The sequence below is a fragment of the Coregonus lavaretus genome, assembly GCF_964263955.1.
Source record: "Coregonus lavaretus genome assembly, chromosome: 34".
Lineage (NCBI taxonomy): Eukaryota > Metazoa > Chordata > Actinopteri > Salmoniformes > Salmonidae > Coregonus > Coregonus lavaretus.
In genome coordinates this window covers 6,677,863-6,695,258 of record NC_140021.1, presented here as the reverse complement: position 1 = coordinate 6,695,258, position 17,396 = coordinate 6,677,863, and the positions used below count along the sequence as shown (strand labels likewise).

General features: G+C 43.9%; 1 protein-coding gene across 1 annotated transcript in view; it reads right to left on the bottom strand.

The window, feature by feature from the left end:
- LOC311109258 (receptor-type tyrosine-protein phosphatase mu) overlaps nt 1-17,396 on the bottom strand; it is a gene marked incomplete at its 5' end in the record, with an annotated part of 292,145 nt that overhangs the window by 46,075 nt on the left and 228,674 nt on the right. The window contains 3 exons of the mRNA XM_084152095.1: nt 9,649-9,848; nt 14,219-14,293; nt 16,406-16,563. Of these exons, the coding sequence (XP_084008221.1) occupies nt 9,649-9,848; nt 14,219-14,293; nt 16,406-16,563 (433 nt within the window). The remainder of the gene's footprint in view (nt 1-9,648; nt 9,849-14,218; nt 14,294-16,405; nt 16,564-17,396) is intronic.

Sequence of the window (17,396 nt, the reverse complement as noted above, 5' to 3'; positions counted from 1 at the left end):
TATGAGTTTTTTGGCATTCTGATCTTGCACCGGAACACGCAATTAGGACTAATTATGAAAATAAACGTCAGTGCTGGAGTGGTGCTGTTGATTATTGGTTCTTTACCCAGGCTGGGGGCTACTGCTTTCCCCCTGTAAGTTAATGTCTCCTCCAGCTGCCTGCTGCCTCTTCCCCAAAAAAGCCTCTCCAAAGAGTGTCAGGAACGTGTAAATGGATCATAATGATGCATTGTTATTTAGCCGTACCCATCCAACGTTCTTTCCGATACCTCATGCTCTCTCTTAGCCCCATCAGACAATTGATCTGATTAGCTTTGATTGCTTGCAGTGGATCCTATTTTTGCCCCGCGCTTCTTTCCGTCAATTATATGACACAGAACTCATTCCGAGAACAAGAAGCCTTTATCAGTCCTCTGAGTGGATAATGGCAACAGCTCAGTCCCCATGGCGAGGAGCCTCTTCGCACTGCCGACCCCCACCCCACCCAGTGACAGACACAATGAGGGAAATGGCACCGCCAAATCAAATGAAGATGGTGAACTTTTGGTATTTTCTGAAAGGTGGTGACTGGGATGCCTAAGGTGGGAAAATATGGCATTTATTAACAGTCATCAATGGGCTCACATGGCCATTTGACTAAATGAGGACGAAGGAGTAATCAGAGAGGAGGGAATAAAGTTTGTATTTTCCTGATGACGTCTTTAGTGTCGAGGGAATCCTGCTTTAATCTGCAAACAATCCTTTGAGTACACCTTGTGACGAGCTTAAAAGACCAGCCTTATCATTTGACCTTTTAAAAGACCAGCCTTATCATTTGACCTTTTCCAAGCACAGTTGGGTGTTGGAAAAACGTGCCCTTACAGGCCTTGTTAACCGCCACTACAAGGGACACTTTGAAGAGCAGGCCGTAGTTGAATGCATATTGCTTTCTCTCTCTCTGAATGTCTCAGAACTGGCTGCAGTAAAGAGACATTAAACACAGTTTAACACGTTGACAATACTGCAGATGCTTAGTCTCCTCCCTCCATCTGTCTCCCTCTCTAGGTTTAGAGTTTCAAAGCGGTGCTGGTTTGTTATTCATCGCTGCTGTGTGTCTTTCGAGAGAGCTATCTTTTCATGTGCAAGAAGTGACAAGGAGCTGCCCTGGTGAGCGAGGGAACCTGGGGAGGAGAGGAGAGATAGAATCTCTCTCTCTCTCTCTCGCTCTCTGAGATGCGTGGTCCAACACTTGCGGGGGAGAGCCGGTAGAAGAACGACGTTGCCGCAAACTGCTTTAGACATGTCAAACTTCAGGGGTGAGTGGTGTCAACAAGAAAAAGAATACCTTAAAAATAAATAAATAAACTATTCATAGTTTACTTTTTTTTTTCTTTCTTGTTCAGGTGTAATATTCTACTGCTAGCTTTGAGAAATAATAGATTTTGCAACAATGTCTCTTCTGTTTGCAAGACTTCTACGAAATGTGCGGATTGAGGGAAAATACTAAATTGGGTTCTAAGAATTTTATTTAAGACATGTTAGAGTTCGCAACATGCTTTTCTGAGCCTATTAAATAACCCAAAAGTTGGATACTAATGAAAAAATGTCTAGCTAAATATAAAACATAATATTGAATTATGAACTTCCATAGCAGCCTTGCAGCAAGCTGTGGCAGAATTACAAGTCAAATGGCTAGGAGGTAGCTCCAGGCTCCATCTATCCCCCTTGGCACTATCATACTAATCTACCATTGGCCAGGTTTTCCCACCACCCACCAGTAAGCCTTGGTTGGATGGTGATTGGTGGATGGTGGAAAGCCAGTAATGAATTCAAAGCCCTGCATACTTTTCATCCCCCTCAAACTTTTTCAAAGCATTACACAGGTGATTTTCATGGAAGTAGAGCTACTGAGATGAGATCTATGGTCGGCTCTCACGGGACTGAATCCAAACAAAGGTGCTCTCTTATCCAAAATCTTATCCAAAACAAACAAGTGAACAAATGGTGTGGAAGCCATTGTTCCCACAGCAGCTTCTGAATGGCTGTCTACTGGTGTTGTCTCTCACTCAGGTGTGATACAACCCCTTCTGATTCCAAAACACCCGTGTGATTTCACCCTTGACACTACTGACTACAGAGACTGAAAACCCTCCTCAGAGGGACCAGATGTGGTGGGGGCTTAGACAAAGCTTCAGCAACAAAACAGCTCCACTGCATTTTTACCCCACACAATGCTTTCTCAAGTGTTTACCAGTAGGCAGCACAATCATAAGCACAAAGATACATTTCAGCATTAACATAATGCTTGGAAGATGCTGCTTGTATGAAGCCAATCTGAGGAGAGAGAAAAAAAGTGTTATGATGATGTATTTTGAACACTGGAAAGTGTGTTTCAGAGTAAGATGGTGTAGTGGTTAGGGAGGTGGATATGAAGCAGAAATAGTAAGGGCTACTCATGAGTCAAGGTCAGAGTAAAAGCAGCATATTAATGGATGATATACAGTGGGGAGAACAAGTATTTGATACACTGCCGATTTTGCAGGTTTTCCTACTTACAAAGCATGTAGAGGTCTGTAATTTTTATCATAGGTACACTTCAACTGTGAGAGACGGAAAATCACATTGTATGATTTTTAAGTAATTAATTTGCATTTTATTCCATGACATAAGTATTTGATACATCAGAATAGCAGAACTTAATATTTGGTACAGAAACCTTTGTTTGCAATTACAGAGATCATACGTTTCCTGTAGGTCTTGACCAGGTTTGCACACACTGCAGCAGGGATTTTGGCCCACTCCTCCATACAGACCTTCTCCAGATCCTTCAGGTTTCGGGGCTGTCGCTGGGCAATACAGACTTTCAGCTCCCTCCAAAGATTTTCTATTGGGTTCAGGTCTGGAGACTGGCTAGGCCACTCCAGGACCTTGAGATGCTTCTTACGGAGCCACTCCTTAGTTGCCCTGGCTGTGTGTTTCGGGTCGTTGTCATGCTGGAAGACCCAGCCACGACCCATCTTCAATGCTCTTACTGAGGGAAGGAGGGTTGTTGGCCAAGATCTCGCGATACATGGCCCCATCCATCCTCCCCTCAATACGGTGCAGTCGTCCTGTTTGCTTTGCAGAAAAGCATCCCCAAAGAATGATGATGTTTCCACCTCCATGCTTCACGGTTGGGATGGTGTTCTTGGGGTTGTATTCATCCTTCTTCTTCCTCCAAACACGGCGAGCGGAGTTTAGACCAAAAAGCTCTATTTTTGTCTCATCAGACCACATGACCTTCTCCCATTCCTCCTCTGGATCATCCAGATGGTCATTGGCAAACTTCAGACGGGCCTGGACATGCGCTGGCTTGAGCAGGGGGACCTTGCGTGTGTTGCAGGATTTTAATCCATGACGTAGTGTGTTACTAATGGTTTTCTTTGAGACTGTGGTCCCAGCTCTCTTCAGGTCATTGACCAGGTCCTGCCGTGTAGTTCTGGGCTGATCCGTAGCCGTAGCCGATGTGAGTAAGACTTTTAAGCAGGTCAACATTCACAAGGCCGCAGGGCCAGACGGATTACCAGGACGTGTACTCCGAGCATGTGCTGACCAACTGGCAAGTGTCTTCACTGACATTTTCAACATGTCCCTGACTGAGTCTGTAATACCAACATGTTTCAAGCAGACCACCATAGTCCCCGTGCCCAAGAACTCTAAGATAACCTGCCTAAATGACTACCGACCCGTAGCACTGACGTCTGTAGCCATGAAGTGCTTTGAAAGACTGGTCATGGCTCACATCAACAGCATAATCCCAGAAACCCTAGACCCACTCCAATTTGCATACCGCCCCAACAGATCCACAGATGATGCAATCTCTATCGCACTCCACACTGCCCTTTCCCACCTGGACAAGAGGAACACCTACGTGAGAATGCTATTCATTGACTACAGCTCAGCATTCAACACCATAGTGCCCTCAAAGCTCATCACTAAGCTAAGGATCCTGGGACTAAACACCTCCCTCTGCAACTGGATCCTGGACTTCCTGACGGGCCGCCCCCAGGTGGTAAGGGTAGGTAACAACACATCTGCCACACTGATCCTCAACACGGGGGCCCCTCAGGGGTGCGTGCTCAGTCCCCTCCTGTACTCTCTGTTCACCCATGACTGCATGGCCAGGCACGACTCCAACACCATCATTAAGTTTGCCGACGACACAACAGTGGTAGGCCTGATCACCGACAACGATGAGACAGCCTATAGGGAGGAGGTCAGAGATCTGGCCGTGTGGTGCCAGGACAACAACCTCTCCCTCAACGTGACCAAGACAAAGGAGATGATTGTGGACTACAGGAAAAAAAAGAGGACTGAGCACGCCCCCATTCTCATCGACGGGGCTGTAGTGGAACAGGTTGAGAGCTTCAAGTTCCTTGGTGTCCACATCACCAACGAACTATCATGGTCCAAACACACCAAGACAGTCGTGAAGAGGGCACGACAAAGCCTATTCCCCCTCAGGAGACTAAAAAGATTTGGCATGGGTCCTCAGATCCTCAAAAAATTCTACAGCTGCACCATCGAGAGCATCCTGACTGGTTGCATCACCGCCTGGTATGGCAACTGCTTGGCCTCTGACCGCAAGGCACTACAGAGGGTAGTGCGTACGGCCCAGTACATCACTGGGGCAAAGCTCCCTTCCATCCAGGACCTCTATACCAGGCGGTGTCAGAGGAAGGCCCTCAAAATTGTCAAAGACTCCAGTCACCCTAGTCATAGACTGTTCTCTCTGCTACCGCACGGCAAGCGGTACCGGAGTGCCAAGTCTAGGTCCAAAAGACTTCTCAACAGCTTCTACCCCCAAGCCATAAGACTCCTGAACAGCTAATCATGGCTACCCGGACTATTTGCACTGCCCCCCCACCCCATCCTTTTTACGCTGCTGCTACTCTGTTAAGTATTTATGCATAGTCACTTTAACTCTACCCACATGTACATATTACCTCAACTACCTCAACTAGCCGGTGCCCCCGCACATTGACTATGCAACGGTACCCCCCTGTATATATAGCCTCCCTACTGTCACTTTATTCTATTGTATATATAGCCTCCCTACTGTCACTTTATTTTTACTTCTGCTCTTTTTTTCTCAACACTTTTTTGTTGTTGTTTTATTCTTACTTTTTTGTTTAAAATAAATGCACTGTTGGTTAAGGGCTGTAAGTAAGCATTTCACTGTAATGTCTGCACCTGTTGTATTCGGCGCATGTGACCAATAAAATTTGATTTGATTTGATTTGATCCCTCACCTTCCTCATGATCATTGATGCCCCACGAGGTGAGATCTTGCATGGAGCCCCAGACCAAGGGTGATTGACCGTCATCTTGAACTTCTTCCATTTTCTAATAATTGCGCCATCTCACCAAGCTGTTTGCCTATTGTCCTGTAGCCCATCCCAGCCTTGTGCAGGTCTACAATTTTATCCCTGATGTCCTTACACAGCTCTCTGGTCTTGGCTATTGTGGAGAGGTTGGAGTCTGTTTGATTGAGTGTGTGGACAGGTGTCTTTTATACAGGTAACGATTTCAAACAGGTGCAGTTAATACAGGTAATGAGTGGAGAACAGGAGGGCTTCTTAAAGAAAAACGAACAGGTCTGTGAGAGTCGGAATTCTTACTGGTTGGTAGGTGATCAAATACTTATGTCATGCAATAAAATGTAAATTAATTACTTCAAAATCATACAATGTGATTTTCTGGATTTTAGTTTTAGATTCCGTCTCTCACAGTTGAAGTGTACCTATGATAAAAATTACAGACCTCTACATGCTTTGTAAGTAGGAAAACCTGCAAAATCGGCAGTGTATCAAATACTTGTTCTCCCCAAGGTCAAGGACTCAATTGGTTTCAACTATACTGAACACAAATATAAACGCAACATGTAAAGTGTTGGTCCAATGTTTCATGAACTGAAATAAAAGATCCCAGACATTTTCCATATGCACATAAAGCTTATTTCTCTCAAATGTTGTGCACAAATTTGTTTAGATCCCTGTTAGTGAGCATTTCTCCTTTGCCAACATAATCCATCCACCTGACAGGTGTGGCATATCAAGAAGCTGATTAAACAGCATGATCATTACACAGATGCACCTTGTGCTGGGGACAATAAAAGGCCACTCTAAAATATGCAGTTGTGTCACACAACACAATGCCACAGATGTCTCATGTTTTGAGGGAGCGTGCAATTGGCATGCTGACTGCAGGAATGTCCACCAGAGCTGTTGCCAGAGCATTGAATGTTCATTTCTCTACCATAAACCACTTCCAAAGTCATTTTAGAGAATTTGGCAGTACATCCAACTGGCCTCACAACCACAGACCATGTGTAACCACGTCAGTCCAGGACCTCCACATCCGGCTTCTTCACCTGTGGGATCGCCTGAGACCAGCTACCTGGAAAGCTGATGAAACTGTGGGTTTGCACAACCAAATAATTTCGGCACAGGGAAGCTCATCTGCGTGCTCGTTGTCCTCACCAGGGTCTTGACGAATGAATCCCGGTTTCAACTGTATCGGGCAGATGGCAGACAGCGTGTATGGCGTCATGTGGGCGAGCGGTTTGCTGAAGTCAACGTTGTGAACAGAGTGCCCCCATGGTGGCGGTGGAGTTATCGTATGGGCAGGCATAAGCTATGGACAACGAACACAATTGCATTTTATCGATGGCAATTTGAATGCATAGAGATACCATGACGAGATCCTGAGGCCCATTGTCGTGCCATTTTTTTTTAAAGGTATCTGTGACCAACAGATGCATGTCTGTATTCCCAGTCAAGGGAATACAGACATGCAGACTATACAGACATGCAGACTATACAGACTCATGTGAAATCCATAGATTAGGGCCTAATGCATTCATTTCAATTGACTGACTTCCTTATATGAACTGTAACTTAGTAAAATCTTTGAAATTGTTGCATGTTGCGTTTATATTTTTGTTCAGTGTAAGTATGATCATATTCTGCCAGTCTTTCTTTTTAGTTATTTTTCGGATGTGACATATCATACCAAGAGAGCAGTCTTTCATGACTTAAGAATTCAAATGGCGTCTGACTGCATTATCATCAACACAAATCAAAGATGCTTTTTTGCCTTTGAAGCAGAGACAGGCCTGAACTACGGGAGATCTCTCGTGTGTCTGGGATGAATGCGGAGTGTGTTTTGTCTACAAACACGTCCATTAGACACGACCTCTGCTCTGTACTGTAGTGTCAACTTAACGCCACTCATTTCACCATTCTTTGATTCTCATTGACCAGGGGGATTAATTCTGATCAGATCATGTTTGTTGTTGTTGTATTTTGTGGTTTGTAGGCTTACTTTGGGGGGGCTGTTAAATGCATGTTTTTGGACACAGACAACCAACAGCAGGTATCGAAGAAAGAATTATAATCAATATCAGGAGCTATAGGTTGTGAGACAGCTGCATCTAGGGTTTCTGTACTACTACGACAAAGCAACAATATAAAAACAAATTTTTCAATCAAACCAAAAAGGGGACTTGCTTACCTCGTTTATCTTTTCCATAGATAACGTTATTGAATAACAAGAAGCATGGAATCGGGGGAGAGATTAGAATTGATCAGTTTAGCTCGTCGTGTTTAGAGAGAACAGAAAAGACAGTGGTAGCAGTAAACAGAAAACGAAACGAAAAGGAAAAGACACTACAATTATTCGCCGTCTCTAACTTTTAGCGGCATTACAAATAGAAAGGTAGAAAACAATAGAAAAACTGTGAAGAGAAGCACTTTCAGATGGAAGGGTGGAGGGGGGGCATCAAGTATTCTGCACTGTATTTTTTTGACTGGCAATAATGTATTATTGCACTTGCAGCCTACATAAGCCCTAAAAATCATCCATCTATATCCATAATGAATTGAGCCCTGAGGAAAGCCCCAAACCACAGGGCCAGGCCCGGACATGGGATATTAAATTATTGATTTGATTCCAGTGTTGTTTAATGTGTTAGTGGGTATAACAAAATAAAGTATACGATGCAAGGGGGGATGGTGGATAGTTCATTACAGGTATATACCAGTGGTGGAAAAAGTACCTAATTGTCATACTTGAGTAAAAGTAAAGATACCTTAATAGAAAATGACTCAAGTAAAAGTGAAAGTCACCCAGTAAAATACTACTTGAGTAAAAGTCTAAAAGTATTTGGTTTTAAATGTACTTAAGTATCAAAAGTAAATGTAATTTCTAAAATCTCAAAAGTAAAAATCATTTAAAATTCCTTATATTAAGCAAACCATACGGCACCATTTCCTTTTTTTACGGATAGCCAGCGGCACGCTCCAACACTCAGACATCATTTACAAATGAAGCATGTGTGTTTAATGAGTCTGCCAGATCAAAGGCAGTAGGGATGACCAGGGACCATTTTCCTGTTCTGCTAAGCATTCAAAATGTAACGAGTACTTTTGGGTGTCAAGGAAAATGTATGGAGTAAAAAGTACATTCTTTTCTTTAGGAATGTAGTGAAGTAAAAGTAAAAGTAAAATAAAGTACAGATACCCCCAGAAACTACTTAAGTAGTACTTTCAAGTATTTTTACTTAAGTACTTTACACTACTGGTAAATACCCTCAGTAGAAAAGGTAGAAATTCCCTAGTGATGGGTTGGAAGGTGAGTGAGGTAGCTTGTGTATACAGTATGTACACACACACACACACACACACACACACACACTATGTGAGGGCGAGGGAATAAGGTACTGCTGTGACAGTCGTTAGCTTTGTCATCAGCTTCTGGAGAGAAGTGCTGTTCCCATATAATTCACATATACAGACTCTAGGCAGAGCTGGCAACTCGCAACCGTCTCAGCCATTAACACAGTCTCAGCCTCGGAAATCGCCCCTTAGTGTGTGTGTGTGTGTGTGCTGTAGGATTTTAAAGATTTACAAGGCACATTTTTTAACCAGGGCGGTTGTTTAGCATTGCTAGGTAGCCAAATGGATGCTGTCAATGGGGCAGTAAGATCTAAGCAGTGTGGCGTGCAGTCAACAAACTGCAGGAGCCAGAAGAATTCAGTGGTGACAAACATTGGAACGGAAGGAGTGTGTGGACACAAAACTGGTGCATTTTGTGCAATAATAGCTAATGAGAAGTTAATTTGCAGCGACAAAAAGTGTAACACCAAAATCAACAAACAATGAATCTAAACAAAAGAAAAAGAAACAGAAAAAAAAGGAGAAAGAAAGCCAACCAAGGACCCACTGGCTTGGCTGGCTTTAGAGTCTACAGAGACAGACTGACTGGTGAAGTGATATGTGAGCACATTGGTGGTGTGAGGACATTGTGTGTGTGTGTGAGGACATTGGTGGTGTGTGATGACATTGGGTGTGTGTGTGTGTGTGTGTGTGAGGACATTGGTGGTGTGTGAGGACATTGGTGGTGTGTGATGACATTGTGGTATGCGAGTACATTGTGTGTGTGTGTGTGTGTGTGTGGACAGCGTGGTATGCGAGGACATTGTGTGTGTCAGGGCATTGTGATATGTGAGGACATTGTGATATGTGAGGACATTGTGATATGTGAGGACATTTGTGTGTGTGTGAGGATGTGCCTCGTGATTGAGGAGAGGGTGGGACCCTACATTAGGCAGGCAGTTGGGGCTCTCACCTCGTACTCCTCCTTGAAGCCGTAGCCCTCGGCACACTTCATCTGGGTGATGTGCTGTAGCAGGTCGGCAACGCGGATGGCCGGGTGGAGCTGACCCGTCTGGTAAGGGGGCACATCCGCCACCTCCCTCTTCTTCTTATAGGAGTGGCTGTGGGACTGGACCAAACTACTGGTGTCACTGGTCATGGTGTGGTTCTCGTCTAGAAACCCAGAGAGGAGGGACGAGGACACACACATACAGACACTGGTCAGGACTGGAGCGCCCCACAACCCCGTACAGACATAGAATAGGAAAACACTCTTGACATTATAATGGATGAATACAGGGTCACAATATAAAGTTATTCAATGAGAAAACATGAAATGAAAAGGAGTTACTTATAAACTACTTTGTGCTAAACTAGTTATTACAGTGCTTTAAAACATGGTGAACACAAAATAATGGAGCTCGTATCTTAACAGATGACATGATGGGGCACAATAAATCTATTTACATTGTACGATGAGGGGAAAGAGATTGCTTTATTTCTATTGATGCTACCATAGCCCTCAGTTCTCATAACGCTAGCTTGTGGCTAAGTTCTCAATATAAACTTTTCTATCCACAAAATCGACCAATGGCAAAATGAAGTTGCACAAATGATGGAATGGCGGCGGTGGATGGATGACGTGGGTGCACGATCAAATGAAGTGGGTACCCTGGTCGGTAACTCTGTCTAATGGGAAACCGTTTTTAAAAAATGTCAGAGGCATGACACCCACTTTCAACAAAGTGGGGGGAGGGGTTGTGGAGTGGGGGTGGGACGTCACATAGTCCACTTATGCATGAGGCAACACTGTCCACGGGTGGAGTCGGACCACCATGCTAGCTAATGGCTTCACAGGGGTAAGGGGGGCGTGAGATGCGCTAACACAAGTGCATGCGTGGCAACACAAGATGGGAGAGCAGGCCCCAAGACAAGGCAAGCCCCTATTCAATAGCATGATGCACACACACACACACACCTCCTCACCCCAGAGAATACAGGGCAGACTGGCAACTTACCATTAATGGGCACTTTATTAGAGGATAACAGGTTAAATGTGAAAAAGAGAAGAAGAGAAAGGAAACAGGGTATAAAGTTTAGGCATGAGCACCTGCACAGTTTTCATTTTCTCTAGCTGTTTCTAGGCACCAACATGTTTTTGCCTTTCCAGGAGTCCTGTCCTAACCAACTATTCAGTTCAATTGGACACCTCACAGAAAGCTAGATCTGGGACACTTTAGTTGGGGTTGTGTTAATTTGGTTGGAATCACCTAGAATTGACAATTTCAATGTAAATCAATGCTGACAAAGACATGATTAAGAACAAAAACATTTTGTTTTCTGAATGAATTAAATTTTCGTTTGACATTTGCCAAATCTGTTTAACTAGTAAAAAACATCTCCAGATAACGTTTGAAAACCTCTCTAGAAAACAAGTGGAACCACCAGGTAACCTTCTGTGGTGTTGTAAATGTTGAACGTGAACACAGGGCCCTTATCCGAGGAAACATCTAGAAAATCACTAATGCCATTCTTCCTTGAAACACTGTTGTGTTCAGTATCTCTACTAGCCTGAAGTGTGTACATTTATCTGAAAAAAAATAATAACATTTAACTGTATGTTGAAATGTGTCTGTCAAATGTCTACATGTGGTGTTTGTACAGCGCATTTGGAAAGTATTCAGACCCCTTGACTTTTTCCACATTTTGTTACAGCCTTATTCTAAAATGGAATTTAAAAAAATAATATCCTAAATCTACACACAATACCCCATAACGACAAAGCAAAAACAGGTTTTTAGAAAGTTTTGCAACATGAAATTATTATATATCTGAAATATCACATTTACATAAGTATTCAGACCCTTTACTCGGTACTTTGTTGAAGCACCTTTGGCAGCGATTACAGCCTCGAGTCTTGGGTATGACGCTACAAGCTTGGCACACCTGTATTTGGGGAGTTTCTCCCATTCTTCTCTGCAGATCCTCTCAAGCTGTCAGGTTAGATGGGGAGCATTGCTGCACAGCTATTTTCAGGCCTCTCCAGACATGTTCAATCGGGTTAAAGTCTGGGCTCTGGCTGGGCCACTTAAAGACATTCAGAGACTTATCCCGAAGCAATTCCTGTGTTGTCTTGGCTGTGTGCTTAGGGTCGTTGTCCTGTTGGAAGGAGAACCTTCGCCCCAGTCTGAGGTCCGGAGCACTCTGGAGCAGGTTTTCATCAAGGATCTCTCTGTACTTTGCTCCGTTAATCTTTCCCTCGATCCTGACTAGTCTCCAAGTCCCTGCCGCTGAAAAACATCCACACAGCATGATCCTGCCACCACCATGCTTCACCGTAGGGATGGTGCCAGGTTTCTTCCAGATGTGACGCTTGGCATTCAGGCCAAAGAGTTCAATGTTGGTTTCATCAGACCAGAGAATCTTGTTTCTCATTCTTTCTCATTCATTCTCAAGTCTTTAGGTACCTTTTGGCAAACTCCAAGCAGGCTGTCATGTGCCTTTTACTGAGGAGTGGCTTCCGTCTGGTCACACTACCATAAAGGCCTGATTGGTGGAGTGCTGCAGAGATGGTTGTCCTTCTGGAAGGTTCTCCCATCTCCACAGAGGAACTCTGGAGCTCTGTCAGAGTGACCATTGGGTTCTTGGTCACCTCCCTGACCAAGGCCCTTCTCCCCCGATTGCTCAGTTTGGTCGGGCGGCCAGCTCTAGGAAGAGTGTTGGTGGTTCCAACCTTCTTCCATTTAAGAATGATGGAGGCCACTGAGTTCTTGGGAACCTTTAAAGCTGCAGACATTTTTTGGTACCCTTACCCAGATCTGTGCCTCGACACAATCCTGTCTCGGAGCTCTACGGACAATTCCTTCGACCTCATGGCTTGGTTTTTGCTCTGAAATGCAACGGTGGGACCTTTTCTAGACAGGTGTGTGCCTTTCCAAATCATGTCCTATCTATTGAATTTACCACAGGTGGACTCCAATGTTGTAGAAACATCTCAAGGATGATCAATGGAAACAGGATGCACCGGAGCTCAATTTCGAATCTCATAGCAAAGGGTCTGAATACTTATGTAAATAAGGTATTTCTGTTTTACATTTTTTATAAATTTGCAAACATTTATAAAAACCTGTTTTCACTTTGTCATTATGGGGTATTGTGTGTAGATTGATGAGGAAAAACATTAATTTAATCGATTTTAGAATAAGTCTAACGTAATAAAATGTGGAAAAAGTCAAGGGGTCTGAATACTTTCCAAATGCACTGTATGTTGTCTACTGTACCTGGCTGCACAACAAACCTCCTACCAAGACAAAGATATTGAAACGTTTCTCTAAATGAAAGGGGTTGAAACTGACTATTGTTCTGAAGGAGTTTATTAGGGTAGGTTAGGCAATAATTACATTGATATATTAACACAAGTGTGTCATTCCTTAACTTTGCCCAGGAGCTCTCCAATGTTTGCTACTTCTCTACATGTTTGTTGCTATGGCAATGGGAACTACTTTGTCTGTTTGTATGGATATTTTTAGTTTGTTTGCTGTGCCACTCCCCCTCATCCAGTCCACATTATCTGTCCATGCATATGAGAGGTCATAGACATACGTGACGTCACACGCACGACACGGAATGCGGATGGGATGGAGTGAATTAGCCAACCTCAGCTTGATTAGAAAGAAACAAAACCTTCTGGTCTGACAAAGAAAGAAAAGCAGGCATGTATGGATGTGTGAAAGCCATTATCAGGAAACAAACCAATCCAAATCACTATCTCCATCTCTCTCTGACTCTCTTTCTCGCTCTCCCTCGCTCTCTCTCTCTCTGACTCTCCTTCCCTCAAATGCACAGCACCTGGTCTATTTTGGAGTAGTAAGTCTCAGTTGGTCTATAAGCATAAGGAATACATTGTAGGGAAAAAAAATAAGAATGTTTTCTCACCCAAGATAGCGGTTGGCACAAAGGGATCTGCCCACAACCCAAAACCAGTGCAGAGTAGGGTGTTAACAAAGAAGAGAGAATATAGCAGTGAATAGGGTGATGTGCTTCCCCCTCCAGGTAAGACAGCAACATTATAGCAGAGCAGTTACAGTTTGTTATCATCAAGAGAGACAAAGAAAACCCCCAATGGAAGAACGGCATCAATAGTTCATTTTTAACAATATAACAATATAACTAAGTCAGTTAAATATAGATAATGTCCAACATTATCCATCGAATATAATATACATACAGATCAATTAAAATCAATCTACCAATATGGCTCAAAATGGTTGTCCCAAATAGGGCGGGAATAGTATGCAAACGCTATAGAGCAATTAAAACTGCAGGCAAAAAGAAAACAGGAACCATTACATTGTTTTGGCAGGCCACCATTAGATCAAACAAACCGTTTATCAAACAAAGGCACAGGCGTCTAGATCGGGACTGGCCATTCGTTAAAGAGGTCAAGTTCAAGGGGTCAAGTTCAAGGGGTCATTTGGAGGTCAAGGGTCATAAGAGGTCAGAAGGAGTAGAAGCAGAAGGAGTTAAAAGGTGAGGTAGTTTACCTGGGTAGTAGGAGGTGGGTACAGACGTGCTGATTGTGTTAGTCTTCATGGTGAATGATGAGGGAGAGGTGGCAGCTTTTAGCAAGAGAGAGAGAGCACGCAGTAACACAATGGTCAATAAACTTCAGTGGAAGAAGTAATAGTATATTTCTAGAAGATCTGTAGGAATCAAACAATGTATTTGGCTTCCAGTTCTGGCTAAATAAAAGGTTGGCTCAAATTAAAACATAGAATCGGGGAAGCGTGTGTTCACTTCCCTTCCTAAAGCCATTAGCTTCCCGTGCCTAGGATAGGCTTGTAGCTTTTGCATGTCCCCTGACAAAGTCAATTTAACAAGTGGAATAATGTCAAGAAACTAAGATATTTCACTATTTACTGTTCTGGTTACGCATATGGATACAAGTACTCTAATGCTTTTTAATGACTGTATTTTTGAGTTAGTAACAACAACGGCCTGTGTTCATACAACATATTCAGCCAAATCAATAAAGTTCAGCCGGTTCGTTGATAAAACCGGCACAGTCCACTGAGCGATGGTCGCCATTTTTGTCGGTCGCCATCAGACAGCTGCCATAAGTTGCCTACAGTGACCCTGCTGTTAGTCAAGGATATTGTGATAGACAGCGGGATAAGGTCATGGCTGAATGGCTCTGCCGTCCAATGAGAGCATGTTTATTTATTTATCCCCTATGTTTCCCAGGCCACTCCAATCTGCCCGGCGACACGTCAGCCGGCCCTGTCAGGCAGAAATGGTGTTCCCCTCCTGCAATATTAAACGAGCGCCAAACGATCCAAGACTCATTCACGGTCGTGTTCTCGCTCCTGTCCCCTTTTTCCTTTGACAGACAGATGAGAGGAGCGCGAGGCGGAGAGGGGAGAGAGAAGAAATACCTAGTGACCCTGGCACCTCCTAGCCTTCAGAGTTGAAAGACAGAAAACTCTGTCTTCAGGGTTTGTGACTTATTTACTCTCCAGTACCAGAGATATAAGGAGGTCTAAGAAATATAGAGATTATAATGCTGGAGATCCTCATAATGAAGGGATGTCTTAATGTCTTATAGTTGTGAGGGATGGGGGCATTTGGAAGCGGAGAGGGGGGGGGGGGGGAAATCAGATGGTGATCTGCTGACTCTAATGTCTGGGCCTGGGGACCACCGTTGGTGGGGGGGTTTAGGGGATTGTACCCCAGCCAGGGTCAGCTGTCCCTGGGGTGAGGAGCAATGCCAGAGGGGGTAGAAACATGACAGATGGGGGAGATAGAGGGCGGCAGGTAGCCTAGCGATTAAGAGCATTGGGCCAGTAACCGAAAGCTCGCTGGTGCGAATCCCCGAGCCAACTAGGTGAAAAATCTGTCAATGTGCCCTTGAGCAAGGAACTTAACCCTAATCGCTCCTGTAAATCGGTCTGGATAAGAGCATCTTCTAAATTACAAAAATGTATTTTTTTTAAAAGATCTACGCCTCCCCCCACTCATGTGTCAACATGGGATACCCATAGAGGCAATGGGAGGGAAATAAAAGGCTAGAAATAGGTAAGAAGGGTTTTAAATGGGCTCAGGATCAGAAACAAAGATTAAAGCATTGAAAGCTTTGGAAAATGAAGGGAGTAAGATTATTATTATTTTTTTTTAATTTAATATGCCATTTAGCAGACGCTTTTATCCAAAGCGACTTACAGTCATGCGTGCATACATTTTTTTTGTGTATGGGTGGTCCCGGGGATCGAACCCACTACCTTGGCGTTACAAGCGCCGTGCTCTACCAGCTGAGCTACAGCTCTGAGACTATCCTTATTTAGACGCTGGATCTGCAAATTATAGTTGAGCTGCTTAATAAGTAAACAAAACTGAAGAAATTTCTAACATGCTTGGGTAGAGGGTTTTTCACATGACTTGATCATTGATAAAACAGAATTTGTTTAGAATTTTAAGAAATTGCTCTAATGTACCAGCGTTACTCCATGTTACCTATAGCCTTTTCACACTATTGTGACCACCTAAACCAAAATGTGTTACTCTAATATGTTTTTATTTTCACATTGTCCTTTCCACTACGGTTCCAGCAACTAATGTGAACGTGTAACCAGGCCAGCTCAGTACAGCTTGGTTTGGCTGGGTTCAGCTCAGTGTGAAAAGCCCTCCAGACTCCCCAGCCACCCACCCACAATGCCCTGTTGTTGGACACTCACTTCTCCCGTTGAGTGTGTGGCTGTGGGTGTCCATGAAGGAGATGGCCTCGTCACAGTTGGTGCCCTGCTCCGTGTAGCTCTTGTCCATGGAGTTCACCATCACGGTCATCTCCTGACGTGTGCTGCTCAGTGTCTCCTTGCGCTTCTTAGCCAATTTCCTGGTTTTATACCAAACACAAAAGAAAGAAGAGACGAAAGGGTCACAGGGGAAAACACTGGAAAGCTAGTGATACAGTAAGCAATACGCTAAATATGTATAGTAATCAAGCCTCATATTGACATGGTCTGGTTCATACCTGGCTCCAACTAAGATTTGTTTTATTTAAAATACTATTATGGATTTCATTGAGCCTGCTATTTGAACCCAGGTCTGCTGTGGTTGTTCTCTTACATCACATCAGGCCTTGCTGTGGCTAGCAATTCACGTCTCCTCATGAAATCGAGATGGACAGCAGAGATTAAATCTAGTCTGCATACAAACAGTGCGACAAGGTAGCTACCTTTTTCTGATTCAACCCAGAGGCTACACCGTATATTTTGCTGCCATGTCCCATCTTGTCCACAACGTGGACACAAAGAGTAAACACAGGTCCAGATCCTGACTCTTAGGGCCTTAGGTTGGCCAACTGAGGGAGATTCTAGGAAACAAGGACGCCCTTAAATACCTGCTAATGTACTCTCCTGGGGCCCCATGTCAGCGGTTAGGGCAACAGCCTCGCACATGCACACACACAGAGAGAGAAGGACTATGCAGATTGGATACTTAAAGTCTGCCCAGTCCAGTTCAGCTATGGTTTGTTAGAAAAGGGCGGCTGTTGTGTTTTTTCGGCAGGGGTGACACAGGGGCCAAGGGAGGCTTACGCAAAGGGGTTGTCATCCTAGAAAACAGTGCTGTGGTGCGGTTTCAGAATGCTGCAACACGTGTGATAGAGAGCGGGGCAGATCCATAGAAATATAAAATGGCATAAGCCACTCTAGTATTCTATACTCT